The sequence below is a fragment of the Panthera onca genome (genome assembly GCF_046562875.1).
Source record: "Panthera onca isolate mPanOnc1 chromosome E1 unlocalized genomic scaffold, mPanOnc1 haplotype 2 h2.Chr16_ul_11, whole genome shotgun sequence".
Lineage (NCBI taxonomy): Eukaryota > Metazoa > Chordata > Mammalia > Carnivora > Felidae > Panthera > Panthera onca.
Window position 1 is genome coordinate 498,223 of NW_027675810.1, and position 13,330 is coordinate 511,552.

Consider the following 13,330-nt stretch of genomic DNA (forward strand, 5'->3'; position numbering starts at 1 on the left):
CCTGAGGCTTTAGGCATGTTCAATGTATCACAGAACTTAATAAAAAAATTCTTCAAAGGTAATCTTGCCATTTTCTGTAATGCAAAGTAAAATGTAGATGAAGGAATTACTGCTTCTGAATTAATCTGTCAGCAGTTAATAGTCAAGTTATAACAAAGGTGAAAAGCCCGGGGGTCAGCCTGTACTGTTCCTTCTTCCTTAACTTCTGCATACATATGATTATCAATTTCTATTCAATTATTTCCAAATACTGCTTGAATATATCACTATATTAGTTAATGCCTATGCTATTACAATAGCATTGCTAAAAATCTATCGCATCAGTCTCATTTCTCTCCATTTATTTTAAACAATGCAGCAAGAGAGGTCTTTCTCTTTAAAAAAAAAATCTGGTTACTCCTCTGAATAAAACCCTTCAGTAGCTCCTACTTGTCCAAAAACTACAAAAGCAAAACAAAACAAACACACGGTGGGCAGGCAAAGAGGCTATAGGCCAATATTCCTTACAAATGTGTTAACATCTAAGTGAAATTCTAGAAAATAGGGTTTAGCAGTATAAGCAGAAACTAAAGTTCTAGATACCTTTAGGACATGCATTTTCACTGAGGGTGATAGGCTTTCAGGAAGGAAAACAGGTTCTTGGAGGGGAAAAAATCTTAGCCATTACAATGGTTTGTGGCCACAGTACATAAGCAAATATTTATTTTTGGCATTAAACATTCATAGCGTGTGGGATGGTGAAAAAGACAAAAATGTCTAAAAAGTCTCCTTAGGGGAGTGATATTTTTTTTTAAAGGTTAAGAAACACTACTTTTAGGATAATGGTAACCACCTAAATTTACTCTGGAGAAATCTAAGAAAAAGGCTTAGAAATCCATAGGACCAAAGATGGCATCTTGATGTGGAACTCAGTGCACAGAATTTGGTGGTGAAGGAAAAGAAAGAAGCAGTTAAAGATGAAGTCCCTACTAAACAGTATCAAAATGTCAGAAGGCTCACTACCCCCACCTCCCACCCTCTGCCCCAAAGGTGCCATTAAAGTAAACGGACTTCATTTACTTCAGTAGAAACTGAAGACAGAGCTCCACACTGAATGTGCCACCCAACACCCTCAACTCTTTCAACAAATCAGGATAGAAATGGACAAAGGAAGATCTGAGATGGGAGCCAACAACTCAGAAAATAGACTGTGTAGAAAGACCAAGTCAGCTCCAAAATAAAGACTCAAGTAAAGTAAAGGTACACAAGGTAGAATGGATATGACAAACTATAGTAAGGGACATAAAGGATAGACATGAAAAGAACCAAAAGGAAAAAAAAAAAAAAAAAAAAAGGAGGGGGAGAGAGAAAAGGAAGAAAAAAAAAAAAACCCAATGCAAAAAAAAAAAAAAAAAAAAAAAAAAAAGTAGAAAAGTTTACAGCAGAAGTGACAGAGCCCAGAAATAAACCCCACATATGCTCAACTAATATTTGACGAGGCAGCCAAGAACATTCAATGGAGAAAGGATGGTCTCTTCAACAAATGGTGTTGGGAAACTGAATAACCACTTGGGATACTCCCCAAAATTACCTCAAAATGAATTAAAGATTTAATTGTAAGATCTGATACTGTAAAGAAAACATAAGGAAACAGCTTTCAGACATTGGTCTTGGCAATGATTTTTTGGACATGACACCAAAAGCACAAACAACAAAAGCAGAAATCAACAAGTAGAACTAGATGCCATTTAAGATTTTTCTTTTTTTTAATGTTTATTTATTTGTGAGAGAGAAAGACACAGAGCATGAGCAGGGAGGGGCAGAGAGAGAGGGAGACACAGAAACTGAAGCAAGCTCCAAGCTGTCAGCACAGAGCCCGACATGGTGCTTGAACTCAAGAATCATGAGATCAAGACCTGATGTCGAAAGCTTAACTGGCTGTAGTCGGACGCTTAACCGACTGAGCCACCCAGGCACCCCAGAACTACATTCAACTTAAAAACTTTTGTACAGCAAAAGAAACAATCGGCAAAATGAAAAGGCAACCTACAGAATGAGAGAAAATATTTGCAAACCATATATCTGATAAAGGATTATTATCCAAAATATATAACAAAGAATTCACACAGCTCAATAACAAACAAGCAAATGAACTATTTTAAAAATGGGCAGAGCAATAGAATAGGCATTTTCCCAAAGAAGACATCCAAATGACCAACAGGTGCATGAAAAGGTGTTCAACATCACTAACCATCAGGGAAATGCAAATCATAACCACAATGAGATATTGCTCAAACCCGTTAGAATGGCTATCATCAAGAAGACCGGAGATAAGGATTTGTGATGATGTGGAGAATGGGAACCCTCATACACTGTTGGTGGCAATGTAGATTGGTGCAGCCACTATGGACAATAGTATAGAAATTCCCCTCAAAATTAAAAATAGAACTACGATATGAACCATCAATTCCCCTTACAAGTGTATATTCAAAGGAAACGAAAACAGGATCTTGAAGACATACTCCTGTGTCTATTTCAGCATTATTCACAATAGCTAAAATATGGAAACAATCTAAGTGCTCATCAACAGATGAATAAACAGAGGTAGTGTGAAAATAGACAACAGAGTATTTTTCAGCCATGAGAAAGAGAGAAATCCTGTCATTTGCAACAAGATGGTAGGATCTTGAAGTCCTTATGCTTAGAGGAGATAAGCCAAAGACAAATGTTGTATATATCGCTAATATGTGGAATCTAAAAAAGCCGATCTCACAGAAAGAGAGCAGAATGGTGGTTACCAAGGACTTAGGGGGTGGGGTGATTGGGGAGATACTGTTAAAAAGTACAAATTTGCAGTTAAAATGAATAAATTCTGGAAATCTAATGCTGTGCTGATCTAATACTGTATTACATAATTGAAAGTTGCTAAGAGACTAGATCTTAAATGTTCTCACCACAAAAAAAGAAATTGTGATAATTACGTGATGTGATAGAGGTGTTAGATAACATTACAGTGATAATTATATTGCAATATATAAATGTATCAAATCAACACATTGGACACTCTAAACTTACATAATGTTATTATATGCCCATTATATCTCAATTTTACAAAAAGGAAAAGAAAAACTCTGTGGAGGTGGAGTGGGGGGAAAAAAAAGCTCTAAGTCACTAATATTGAGGATGAAAATGAAGGTATCATTACAGATGAAGCAGAAATCAAAAAAGATAAAAAGCAGATGTCAAGGACAACTTTATCCAATACATTTGAAAAGTCAGATGAAGTGGACAAATTCCTATAAAGACACAGCCTGCCAAAATTGACAGGAAAATAGAATATTTTCTTGGTAATACCATACAATTTCAGAAATTAAATCAATAGTCCAGAATTTTTCCATAAATAAAACTCTAGGCCCATAAGGCTTCACCTGTGAGTTCTGCTTAACATTTGAGGAAGAAAAAAAATCTCTTACAGAGAATAGGAAAGTAAAGAATATTCCCCAACTCTTTTGAAAACGTAACAAAAATGATATTCAACAATACCAGTCATTAAAATAACGCAGTTATTTTGTACATTTATAAACATCTGCTTCCTTGAGCCAATGCCGCAGGCAACACCCCCTGAGGTATTCCTGGATATCAGCATAGTTTACCTTCCAAAGGGTTAACACGTGGCGAAGGGCCTCACGGACTCTGTTGTACTCTGTGCATGGCATTCTGACTGAATACTGCCCGTGCCAGTCAGTTCACAAAGTGACCTCATCTCCCAAGTACCACCACCCACAGGGATAAAGTAGGCCCAGACTCACCCATCTGTTCAGTTTCACAGAGCTCAGGCTTGGCACACTATGGTGGCACTGGTGCTCACCAGTCATCTCACTGCAGCGCCCCCCCCCCCCCCCAGGGTGCCCTCCATTGCTGTATATCCCATCCATACATCTCCCATCCCCACTGGTAGATGATGGCCTTTACAACTAGATGCATTCAGACTACTAACCATGTTCAGGTCCATGTCTTAATACTTCATCAAGTAAAACATTAGCTGCATGAAAGTCATTGTTCATCAATAATGCCTTGAGGCTAGAGACATCAATTAGATCATTCTGGAGAATTTGAATAGTAATGAAGAGTAGCTGTGTAACTGAGAAAAAAAAAAAAAGAGCAAAAACGTGCTTCAACAGCAGAAATAAGAGTACATTGTTCACTTTCACTTAATGGGCTTGAGTTGCATAAAAGAACTTTACATGAAATTACTAGTAGTTTTAAAAACCATTGTGTAGGGGCGCCTGGGTGGCGCAGTCGGTTAAGCGTCCGACTTCAGCCAGGTCACGATCTCGCGGTCCGTGAGTTCGAGCCCCGCGTCAGGCTCTGGGCTGATGGCTCGGAGCCTGGAGCCTGTTTCTGATTCTGTGTCTCCCTCTCTCTCTGCCCCTCCCCCGTTCATGCTCTGTCTCTCTCTGTCCCAAAAATAAATAAAAAATGTTGAAAAAAAAAAAAAAAACAAAAAAAAACAAAAAAAACCATTGTGTATTGTAACAGCTAGCAGTTACTGAACACTAAGTGCTGGAGACTCTTCTGAGTACTTCTACTTTACCTACTTAAGTCTATTATTACCTATAATAATTCCAAGATAGGCATTATTATCCCCATTTTTCAGATGAAGGAATTGAGGTTAGTGAGATTTAAAAAAAAAAATTTAATGTTTATTTATTTTTGAGAGAGACAGACAGACAGACAGACCACGAGCGGGGAAGGGTCAGAGAGAGACAAAGATGCAGAATCTGAAGCAGGCTCCGGGTTCGGAGCTGTCAGCACAGACTCCAACGTGGGGCTCAAACTCACTAACCGCGAAATCATGACCTGAGCTGAAGTTGGGCGCTTAACCAACTGAGCCACCCAGGCGCCCCGAGGTTTGTGAGGTTAAGTGATTTACTAAAGAATACACTGGTATTAAGTGGCAGGGCCAGGATTCAAATCCAGGCACGATATTTCCAAAGCCCATGCTCTTAACTACTGTGCCTTTCAAGTAGACGTATGTAACTGGTCAACCATGATGCCTACAGCTACATAATACTTCATATGTGGACCCTGAAATAATTGTGAAGCATTACAAAGAAGTTTACATCAAAACTTTATTGCCTTATTTCACTTAAAGTTATGTTACAGAGACAAAATAAGAAGAAGAAGAAGGTGCTGTTTCTGTAAGTCGTGCTCTTTATATTTATCTTATAGCCCCACAAATCTTGACAGCCTTGGTCACTTTCCAATGCCTTCAAACAGTTGTGGTTGTTGATGCTGTTTAATTTAATCCACATTTTACTAGCTGTTCTCAGCAGGAGGGTTGGTTTCACATAAGCTACTCCATCATAGTCAGAAGTAGAACCAGGTAACTCAAGCTTTATAGGTAAATTTGATGCCCTGCTCTGGTTGAAAATTACTGTTTAGGTTATTACTTTACTACAAAGCTATAGTGATTAAGACCATGTGGCATAAGAATAAATAAAAATCAATGGAATGGAACTGGGAGTCTAGAAATAAATCCATACATTTCTGATCAATTGATTTTTTACAAGGATGGCAAAACCATTTATTTAAGGGGGAAAAGAATGATCTTGTCAACAAATGATGCTGGGGTAACTGGCTATCTGCATGCCAAAGAATTAAAGTGGACTCCCATCTCACACCACATACAAACATTAACTCAAAATGAATCAAAGATTGAAATTAAAAGGCTAAAACTATAAAATTCTTAGAAGAAAACATTAGTATAAATCTTAATGATCTTGGATTATGTTTAGACATGATATCAAAAGAAGTGACAAAAGAAAATATAAACTGGATTTCACCCAATTTAAAAACGTTTGTGCTTCAAAGGACACCACCAAGAAAGCGAAAAGACCCATAAAATTAGAGAAAAGATTTGCAAATCATCTATCTGATAAAGCTATAGTATCCAGGACATAAGAACCCTAACAACGTGACAAATAACCCAATTTTAAAATAAGCAAAGGGTACATATCTCTAAATGGCCAGTAAACACATGTAAAGATGTTCAAAGTTATTAGCCATCAGAAAAATGCAAAACAAAACCACGGTGAGATACTTGTGAGACTAGGCTAGAATAAAAAAGACAGACAATGTAACAAGTACTGACAAGGATTTAAAAACTTTTTTTTTATTTTTTAATGTTTTTATTTATTTTTGAGACAGAGACAGAGCATGAACGGGGGAGGGGCAGAGAGAGAGAGGGAGACACAGAATCGGAAGCAGGCTCCAGGCTCTGAGCCATCAGCCCAGAGCCTGACGCGGGGCTTGAACTCACGGACCGCGAGATCATGACCTGAGCCGAAGTCGGACGCTTAACAACTGAGCCACCCAGGCACCCCAGTACTGACAAGGATTTAAAGAAATGTACAATGCTGTTGGGAATGTAAAATGGGGCAGCTGCTTTGGAAAATGTTCCAGCAGCTCCTCAAGTTGAATGTAAAGTTACCACGTGACCCAGCAGTTCCATTCCTAGGTAGGTACCTGAGAGAAATGTAAATGTACGTCCACACAAAAACCTGTACTCAAAAAAATGTACACATGTTCATAACAGCATTATTCTTAGTGGCCAAAAAAGGGAAACAACCCAAATGTCTATGAACTGATAAATGGCCAAAGAAAATGTGGTATAACCACAGAATATTATTCTACCACGAAAAGGAATAAAGTACTCATTTATGTTATAATGCAGGTGAACCTTAAAAACAGTATGCTGGGGCGCCTGGGTGGCTCAGTCGGTTGAGCGGCCGACTTCAGCTCAGGTCATGATCTCATGGTTTCGTGGGTTCGAGCCCCATATCGTGCTGACAGCTCAGAGCCTGGAGCCTGCTTCAGATTCTGTGTCTCCCTCTCTCTCTGTCCCTTCCTCGCTCTCTCTCTCTCAAAAATAAACATTAAAAATTAAAAAAAAAAAACAAACAACAGTATGCCAAATGAAAGAAGCCAGACACAAAAAGCCACAAATTATATGATTCTAGTTATATGATGTTCAAAAATCAACACAGATAGAAAGCAGACTAGTGGTTGTCAGTGGCTGGGGAGAGTGGGGAAATAAGCACTACAGGGTACAGGGGTTTTTTTGACGTGATGAAAATGTCCCAGAATTAGAGTGTGATGGTTGCACAACTTTGTGAATATACCAAAAACCACTGAATTGAACACCTTAAAAGGATGAGATTTGGGGCTCCTGGGTGGCTCAGTCGGTTAAGCAGCCGACTTCGGCTCAGGTCATGATCTCGCGGTCCGTGAGTTCGAGCCCTGCATCAGGCTCTGTGCTGACCGCTCAGAGCCTGGAGCCTGTTTCAGATTCTGTGTCTCCCTCTCTCTCTGACCCTCCCCCGTTCATGCTGTCTCTCCCTGTCTCAAAAATAAACATTAAAAAAATTTTTTTTTTAAAAAAAGGATGAGATTTTATGGTACGTGATTTATATCTCAGTAAAAATGTACATTTGATAAATAATGCCATTGATTATAAAGGTGTTCTAATTTTAGAGATATTCAAACGTGAAGAAAAAAAGACATTTGTTTCCCCAACGCATTTAGAAATACATTGTTGGCAGGGGTGTCTGCATTTGCGGAGAGTTCTTTGGTAGGTGTTCTCTGTAGACATGGGCGTTTAGGGAAAGATGCTGGTGTTGAAATGGTTTCCCTAATTTCAAGGAGCACGAGAGGAACTTTGGGGACAAAGACCAAGCAATTGTCTTTATGCAGCAGGGGCAAAATGATGTGGTTAGGCCACAGAAATGACATGGTAGTAAGAATGATACAGGGATTAATGGCCCAAGCATTTAAAGAAACTAGATAGATGAAGCTAAGATTTCTATAAATGAAATCAATGGCCAGTCCATTTGGGTAAACCTGAAAACTCCAAAGGCCTGTCTTGAGACAGCACAGAGGGTAGTGGTCCTTCACCCAATTTCCACACCTGATTTAATTCATAGATCCAGAACCCCTTGAGTGAAGAAAAATTTATCTCCTCTTGAGGAAGGACTTTATATTAACAGCAAAGGTATTTACTGTGTATCTTCTTCGACCCTGTTTTATTTCTTTTCCCTCCTTTATAACTTTGTCCCATTTTCACTTGTTTTTTTTTTTTTTTTTTTTTATATCGCATAAGCTGCTTGAAATCCTTTTTGACACTATAGAGACTACAAATTAAACACTTGAAATCCATTTAGTGATTTTTTTTAAATGTGATTTCATTATCTTTATTTTACAGTCACTTCTTTAAACTGGAAGTATTCACTTACCTACGGACTCTTTGAAAGGTGGACTTCCTTTAATTCTTTCAAAGAAATCTTTTAAATTCACCTCATTATTATCTGGAAATATCAAAATCAAGCATATTGTCATTAAAACCCTGATACTCAGTCAGTACACAAAATAAAGGCTCTGATTAACAATACCTAAAATCTCATTCTACCTTATTTTCTCTCTCAAATGGCTGAAACTATTTCAATGTAATTTTTCATACTTTCAGGAACCACACCTATTGATCAGTTAATGATATTAATAGTTCACTTTTTTTGACTTCTTACTCAAAAGTAAGAACTTAAAATAACTTTTGAGTTCCTTATGTATACTAAGTATCCTTTTATGATGCTTCACATTTATTAACTAAAATATGCACAAGAATTCATTCTATAACATGCTTGATGTGCCTATCCTTAAAAGATGAAAGCAAAGAGAAATTAAATAACTTGTCTAGGTCACAAGAGCCAGAAAGTGCTCGAGGCTGTATTTGAACTAAGGCAGTCTAAGGCCAGAGGTGACAATGTTAACTATTGGGACACACACACACACACACACACACACACAGGAAATAAAATGCAGTAATGTAACCACAGCAGAAAATATAGGGCTATACCTACAATGAAAAGACTTTAACTTATAACAAAATGGCAAGCTGGGTAGCACAGGAATGATTACAAATTCCTAAAGATGCTGTATGAAATACTTTATTCTATAAATGCATTATCAAGTTGTATGAAAAGGAAATAATAAAACGTTAAGTGGGCACAGAGATCCAGAGGGGAAAACCAAGTGAATACTAAGCCTACAGCTATTTGGGGATACATATTAGATCCAAAAGCAGCAAGGTGCTTGATTTAAATGTTCATGCATATTCATAAAAGAAATCTTGGGTCCTGCTACACGGAGAGTTTGAATTTAGATACCAAATGAAACTGGGATGCTTAAAGAATTTCAATCCAGTGAAAGGGAGATTAAAATATTATATTCACTGGCCCATGTAAACACCAGGGTGACCTAAATCTTCCCAATTTTGAGAGGCAGTGGGTAAAAAAGATCACCTGTGAAAAATCTCCTGCAACTCATGTGGGCTTAGGGTCTAAATTTATACCACTCTCATGATATGAAAAACTCCAGGTCAAAACATAAAAATTGATTGAGGTCAATAATAATCTATGGCAAAAGCAATAACCAATCAATGCTGGGGAGGTACTCTTAAACCTAAGACATGCTCATGGGATTCCCATAGAAAAAACAAGCTGGTTAAGATAAACCCCAAATAAAAAGCCACCTAAAACTGGTAAAACTCACCAGCTTCTAGAAGTATTCCCACACGATTTGACACTTAAGAGTGGATGTAAATAGGAAAGGAGATCAAGTTCACAATACATGAAGTCAAAGATGGAAAACAAAGATAAATATGTGACCACTTGGAAACAATGATCAAGACTAAATAATTATTCTTCTGAGATGTAATGAAACCTTGGGTATTTCCTTTGGTTAAAAAAGCAGAATGGGACAAGCAAAATAAAAGGTGAAATTGGGTCTCCTCTGAAGAAAGACTGCAGATCAAAATGAAGCTGCTGATGTCATGTCTTTGTTTTATTACATAATGGTATTTTCCCACCCATGCTTACAAGAAATGAATGCTAATTATCTAAATAAGCATATGTAGAGTATGAACAGATAGATACGGTCAGTAAATAAATTAGCAGACTATTTTGGCTCTAATTTATATCAACCTAGGCCTCACTGCGACTGCCTTTAGCATTTTACCTCCATATAAAACACTCTAAAACTGGTTCCTATAAACAGGAAAAAATGAGCAGAATCTCAAGCCAAAAAAAATGCTCACCACCGATGTCACAATATTTAAGGGCTTCACTGACGTCCTCCTCAGCTAAATTAACATTCAAACTTTTCAGGGCATGCTCCAAGTTACGTATGCCAATCTTGCCATTATCAACACTTGTCAAGATATAAGCAGCTTCTTTAACTGCTACAAAGATAAATAAATATATATAAGATACTATTATTTTAAAAAATGCAAAATAGTTTGTCCAGAGTCCACTATAGGTGAACTCTCAATTTAACTATATATATTTAACTAAAATCTCTGCAGAAAAAAAGCAAAGTATTTTCTACTTGTAACTGACAACCTATTTATTTCAAGCAGCATTTAAAAAAATTAAGGGCGCCTAGGTGGCTCAGTCGGTTAGGCATCCAACTTCAGCTCAGGTCATGATCTCATGGTTCCTGGGTTTAAGCCCCGCATTGGGCTCTGGGCTGAAAACTCAGAGCCTAGAGCCTGCTTCAGATTCTGTGTCTCTCTTTCTGCCCCTCTTCCACTTGTCCTCTCTCCCTCTCTCTCTCTCTCTCTCTCTGTCTCTTAAAACTAAACATTTTAAGAAAAGAAAAAATTAAACCAAAAAATTATATGCAGAATATGATGGGTTACCTGAATCCACTCATCCATTAAATACTGAGTAAGCTGTGACCCTTTCTTAAATAATAGTAACATCCTGTACATGTAGATCTAAAGACTTCTATCAACTGATGAAATAAACGAAAAAAAAATGCTAAAATTTGAGATTAAAGCTCTTGATCTCCAGGGCCACTACCAGTCTATATTGTGCTTTTGTGTGAATTGAAAAAAGGCACCCCTCTCTATGTATCAATTACAAAGAGGCATACCTTCCTCTAGGTAGCTGCAATCTAGCATTGGTGGTCCTAGCCTGGAGAGCACAGTGGAATGTAGAATGCATTTCAGTCTCTACTTGTACCCTCTCAACCAGGCATCTTTGTGCAAGCACAACCCATACAACCAAATGTAGTCCTGTTGATACCACACCAATTTAAAATATAAAACATGATCATTACTGGGAGTTTCAATTTTTTGTCAATACCATTTCTCACCCCATTTCTCTCTCAACCCCAAAACGAGTTGTCATGTATGTTTCCACAGTCCGAAAATCGTTGCATTATACTAACAGATCTAAACCTTCAGTTGGAAAGAATACCATAATACCATTTTAGACCTATATTCATTTTTACTAACATTTATTTTATAGCTACTAAGACCAACAATGAAAATTTCAGCCCTCTTAAAGAGTTTCCTTTAAATTCCTTGAAGACAGGGACTGAATTTGTCATGTCTGTAAATAAAATTATAATACATTATATAGTTGGTACTATGAGAAAAATGTGTGCCAGATATGAGCACTGAGCACTCAGATATAAAGCACTGAGACAGTTCACCTAACCTATAACTCTGAAAAGTCTTATGGGTTGAGGAGTGATGTTTGAGCTGAGTTTGGGGGGAAAATGTGAATTTGTTTGACAGAAAATATACAGAAAGGAAACAGCACATGCAAATATACGGAACCAAAAGCACATGGAAGATATGGAACCAATTTAAATTATAATAAGTAATATGGTTACAGAATAAATACAAATGCAGAAGTGATGAGAGATGAGGCTAATGAGATAAGAAGACAGATTTATTGTCATTCTTTAATTCCATAAATATTCACAATTATATAAGTCAATAATATAAAAGATTTGAAACAATGCCTAGCACAGTAAATATCATCTAATATTAGCTATTAAATTAGCTATTAATAAGGGGCTTCTGAAAGCCAAAATTGTGCTAGGATCTGGAGAAACAATGCTAGGACTTGTAGCAAAATGGAAACATGGTTCTTGGCCCAATGATGCTTCCAGGCACGTAAGAAAAAGAATCATTAACCAAATAATCAAAAATGTGACTAGAAAACAACCAGATTTTAACATGGGCAGAAGACCTAAATAGACATTTTTCTGAAGAAGACATACAGATGGCCAACAGACACACGAAAAGATATTCATCACCAATCTCAGGGAAATGCAAATCAAAATAACAATGAGATATCACCTTACACGTGTCAGAATGACTAAAATCAAAAACATAAGAAGTAACAAGTGCTGGCGAGGACGTGGAGAAAAAGCAGCCCTTGTGCAATGTTGGTGGAATGTAAATTGGTACAGCTGATGTGGAAACAGTATGGAGGTTCCTCAAAAAGTAAAAACAGAAATACTATTTGACCCAATAATTCCACTACTGGGTATTTACCCAAAGAGAACAAAAACACTAACTCAAAAAGGTATATGCACCCCTATATGTTTATTGCAGCATTATTTACAACAGCCATGATATGGAAGTATCTCAACTATCTATCAATAGGTGAATGAATAAAGATGTGGTATATTATGGAATTTGACAAAACCATGGAAAAGAATGAGATTTTTTTTGCCATTTGCAACAACATGGATGGACCTAGAGGGTATTATACTAAGTGAACTATGTCAGACTGAGAAAGACAAACACCATATGATTGCACTCATATGTGGAATCTAAAAAACAAATAAAAAAAAGAAAAGCAAAATCAGACCTATAAATACAGGAACAAACTGATGGTGGCCGGAGAGAAAGGGGGATAATGGGTAAAAGGGGTAAAGGAGAGTAGGAGATACAGGTTTCCAGGAATGTAATGACTATGTCATGGGAATAAAAGGCACAGGAAAGGGAATATAGTCAGTGATATTGTAATATTGTTGTATGGTGACAAATAGCTATGTTTGTGGTGAGCATAGCAAAATGTATAGAGAATCACTACACCTGAAACGAATATAACATTGTGTGTCCACCGTACTCAAATAAAAAAAGTTTAATGAGAAATTATATTATTTTGGTCTTAATGAATTAAGATAATTCAAAGTTCTCTAATATTTTTGCTACTTTTTTTCCTAAGTAAGCTCTACACCCAACATGGGGCTTGAACTCATGACCCTGAGGTCAAGAGTTGCATGTTCTACCAACTGAACCAGTCAGATGCTCCTACTTTTGTCACTATATAAGCTAAAATATATTGAGCATTTCTAGTGTCATTTAAAAAAATATTAATGGGTATTTATAGTATGAAGTAAATGCTATGAAAAAGACATAGTTTAATGAAAGCTTATAATAAAAGAAGCTGACCTCGACTAGCAGATAATGACAGGCTCCCTAGAGGAAATT

General features: G+C 37.1%; 1 protein-coding gene across 1 annotated transcript in view; it reads right to left on the bottom strand.

Moving 5' to 3' along the window:
* LOC144615331 (EF-hand calcium-binding domain-containing protein 13-like) overlaps positions 1–13,330 on the bottom strand; it is a 23,744-nt gene continuing 10,414 nt past the window's right edge. Inside the window, exons 7-10 of the mRNA XM_078442249.2 lie at positions 10,130–10,273; positions 8,274–8,345; positions 3,977–4,120; positions 1–74 (exon numbers count right to left, since the gene is read on the bottom strand). Of these exons, the coding sequence (XP_078298375.2) occupies positions 37–74; positions 3,977–4,120; positions 8,274–8,345; positions 10,130–10,273 (398 nt within the window). The 3' untranslated portion in view covers positions 1–36. The remainder of the gene's footprint in view (positions 75–3,976; positions 4,121–8,273; positions 8,346–10,129; positions 10,274–13,330) is intronic.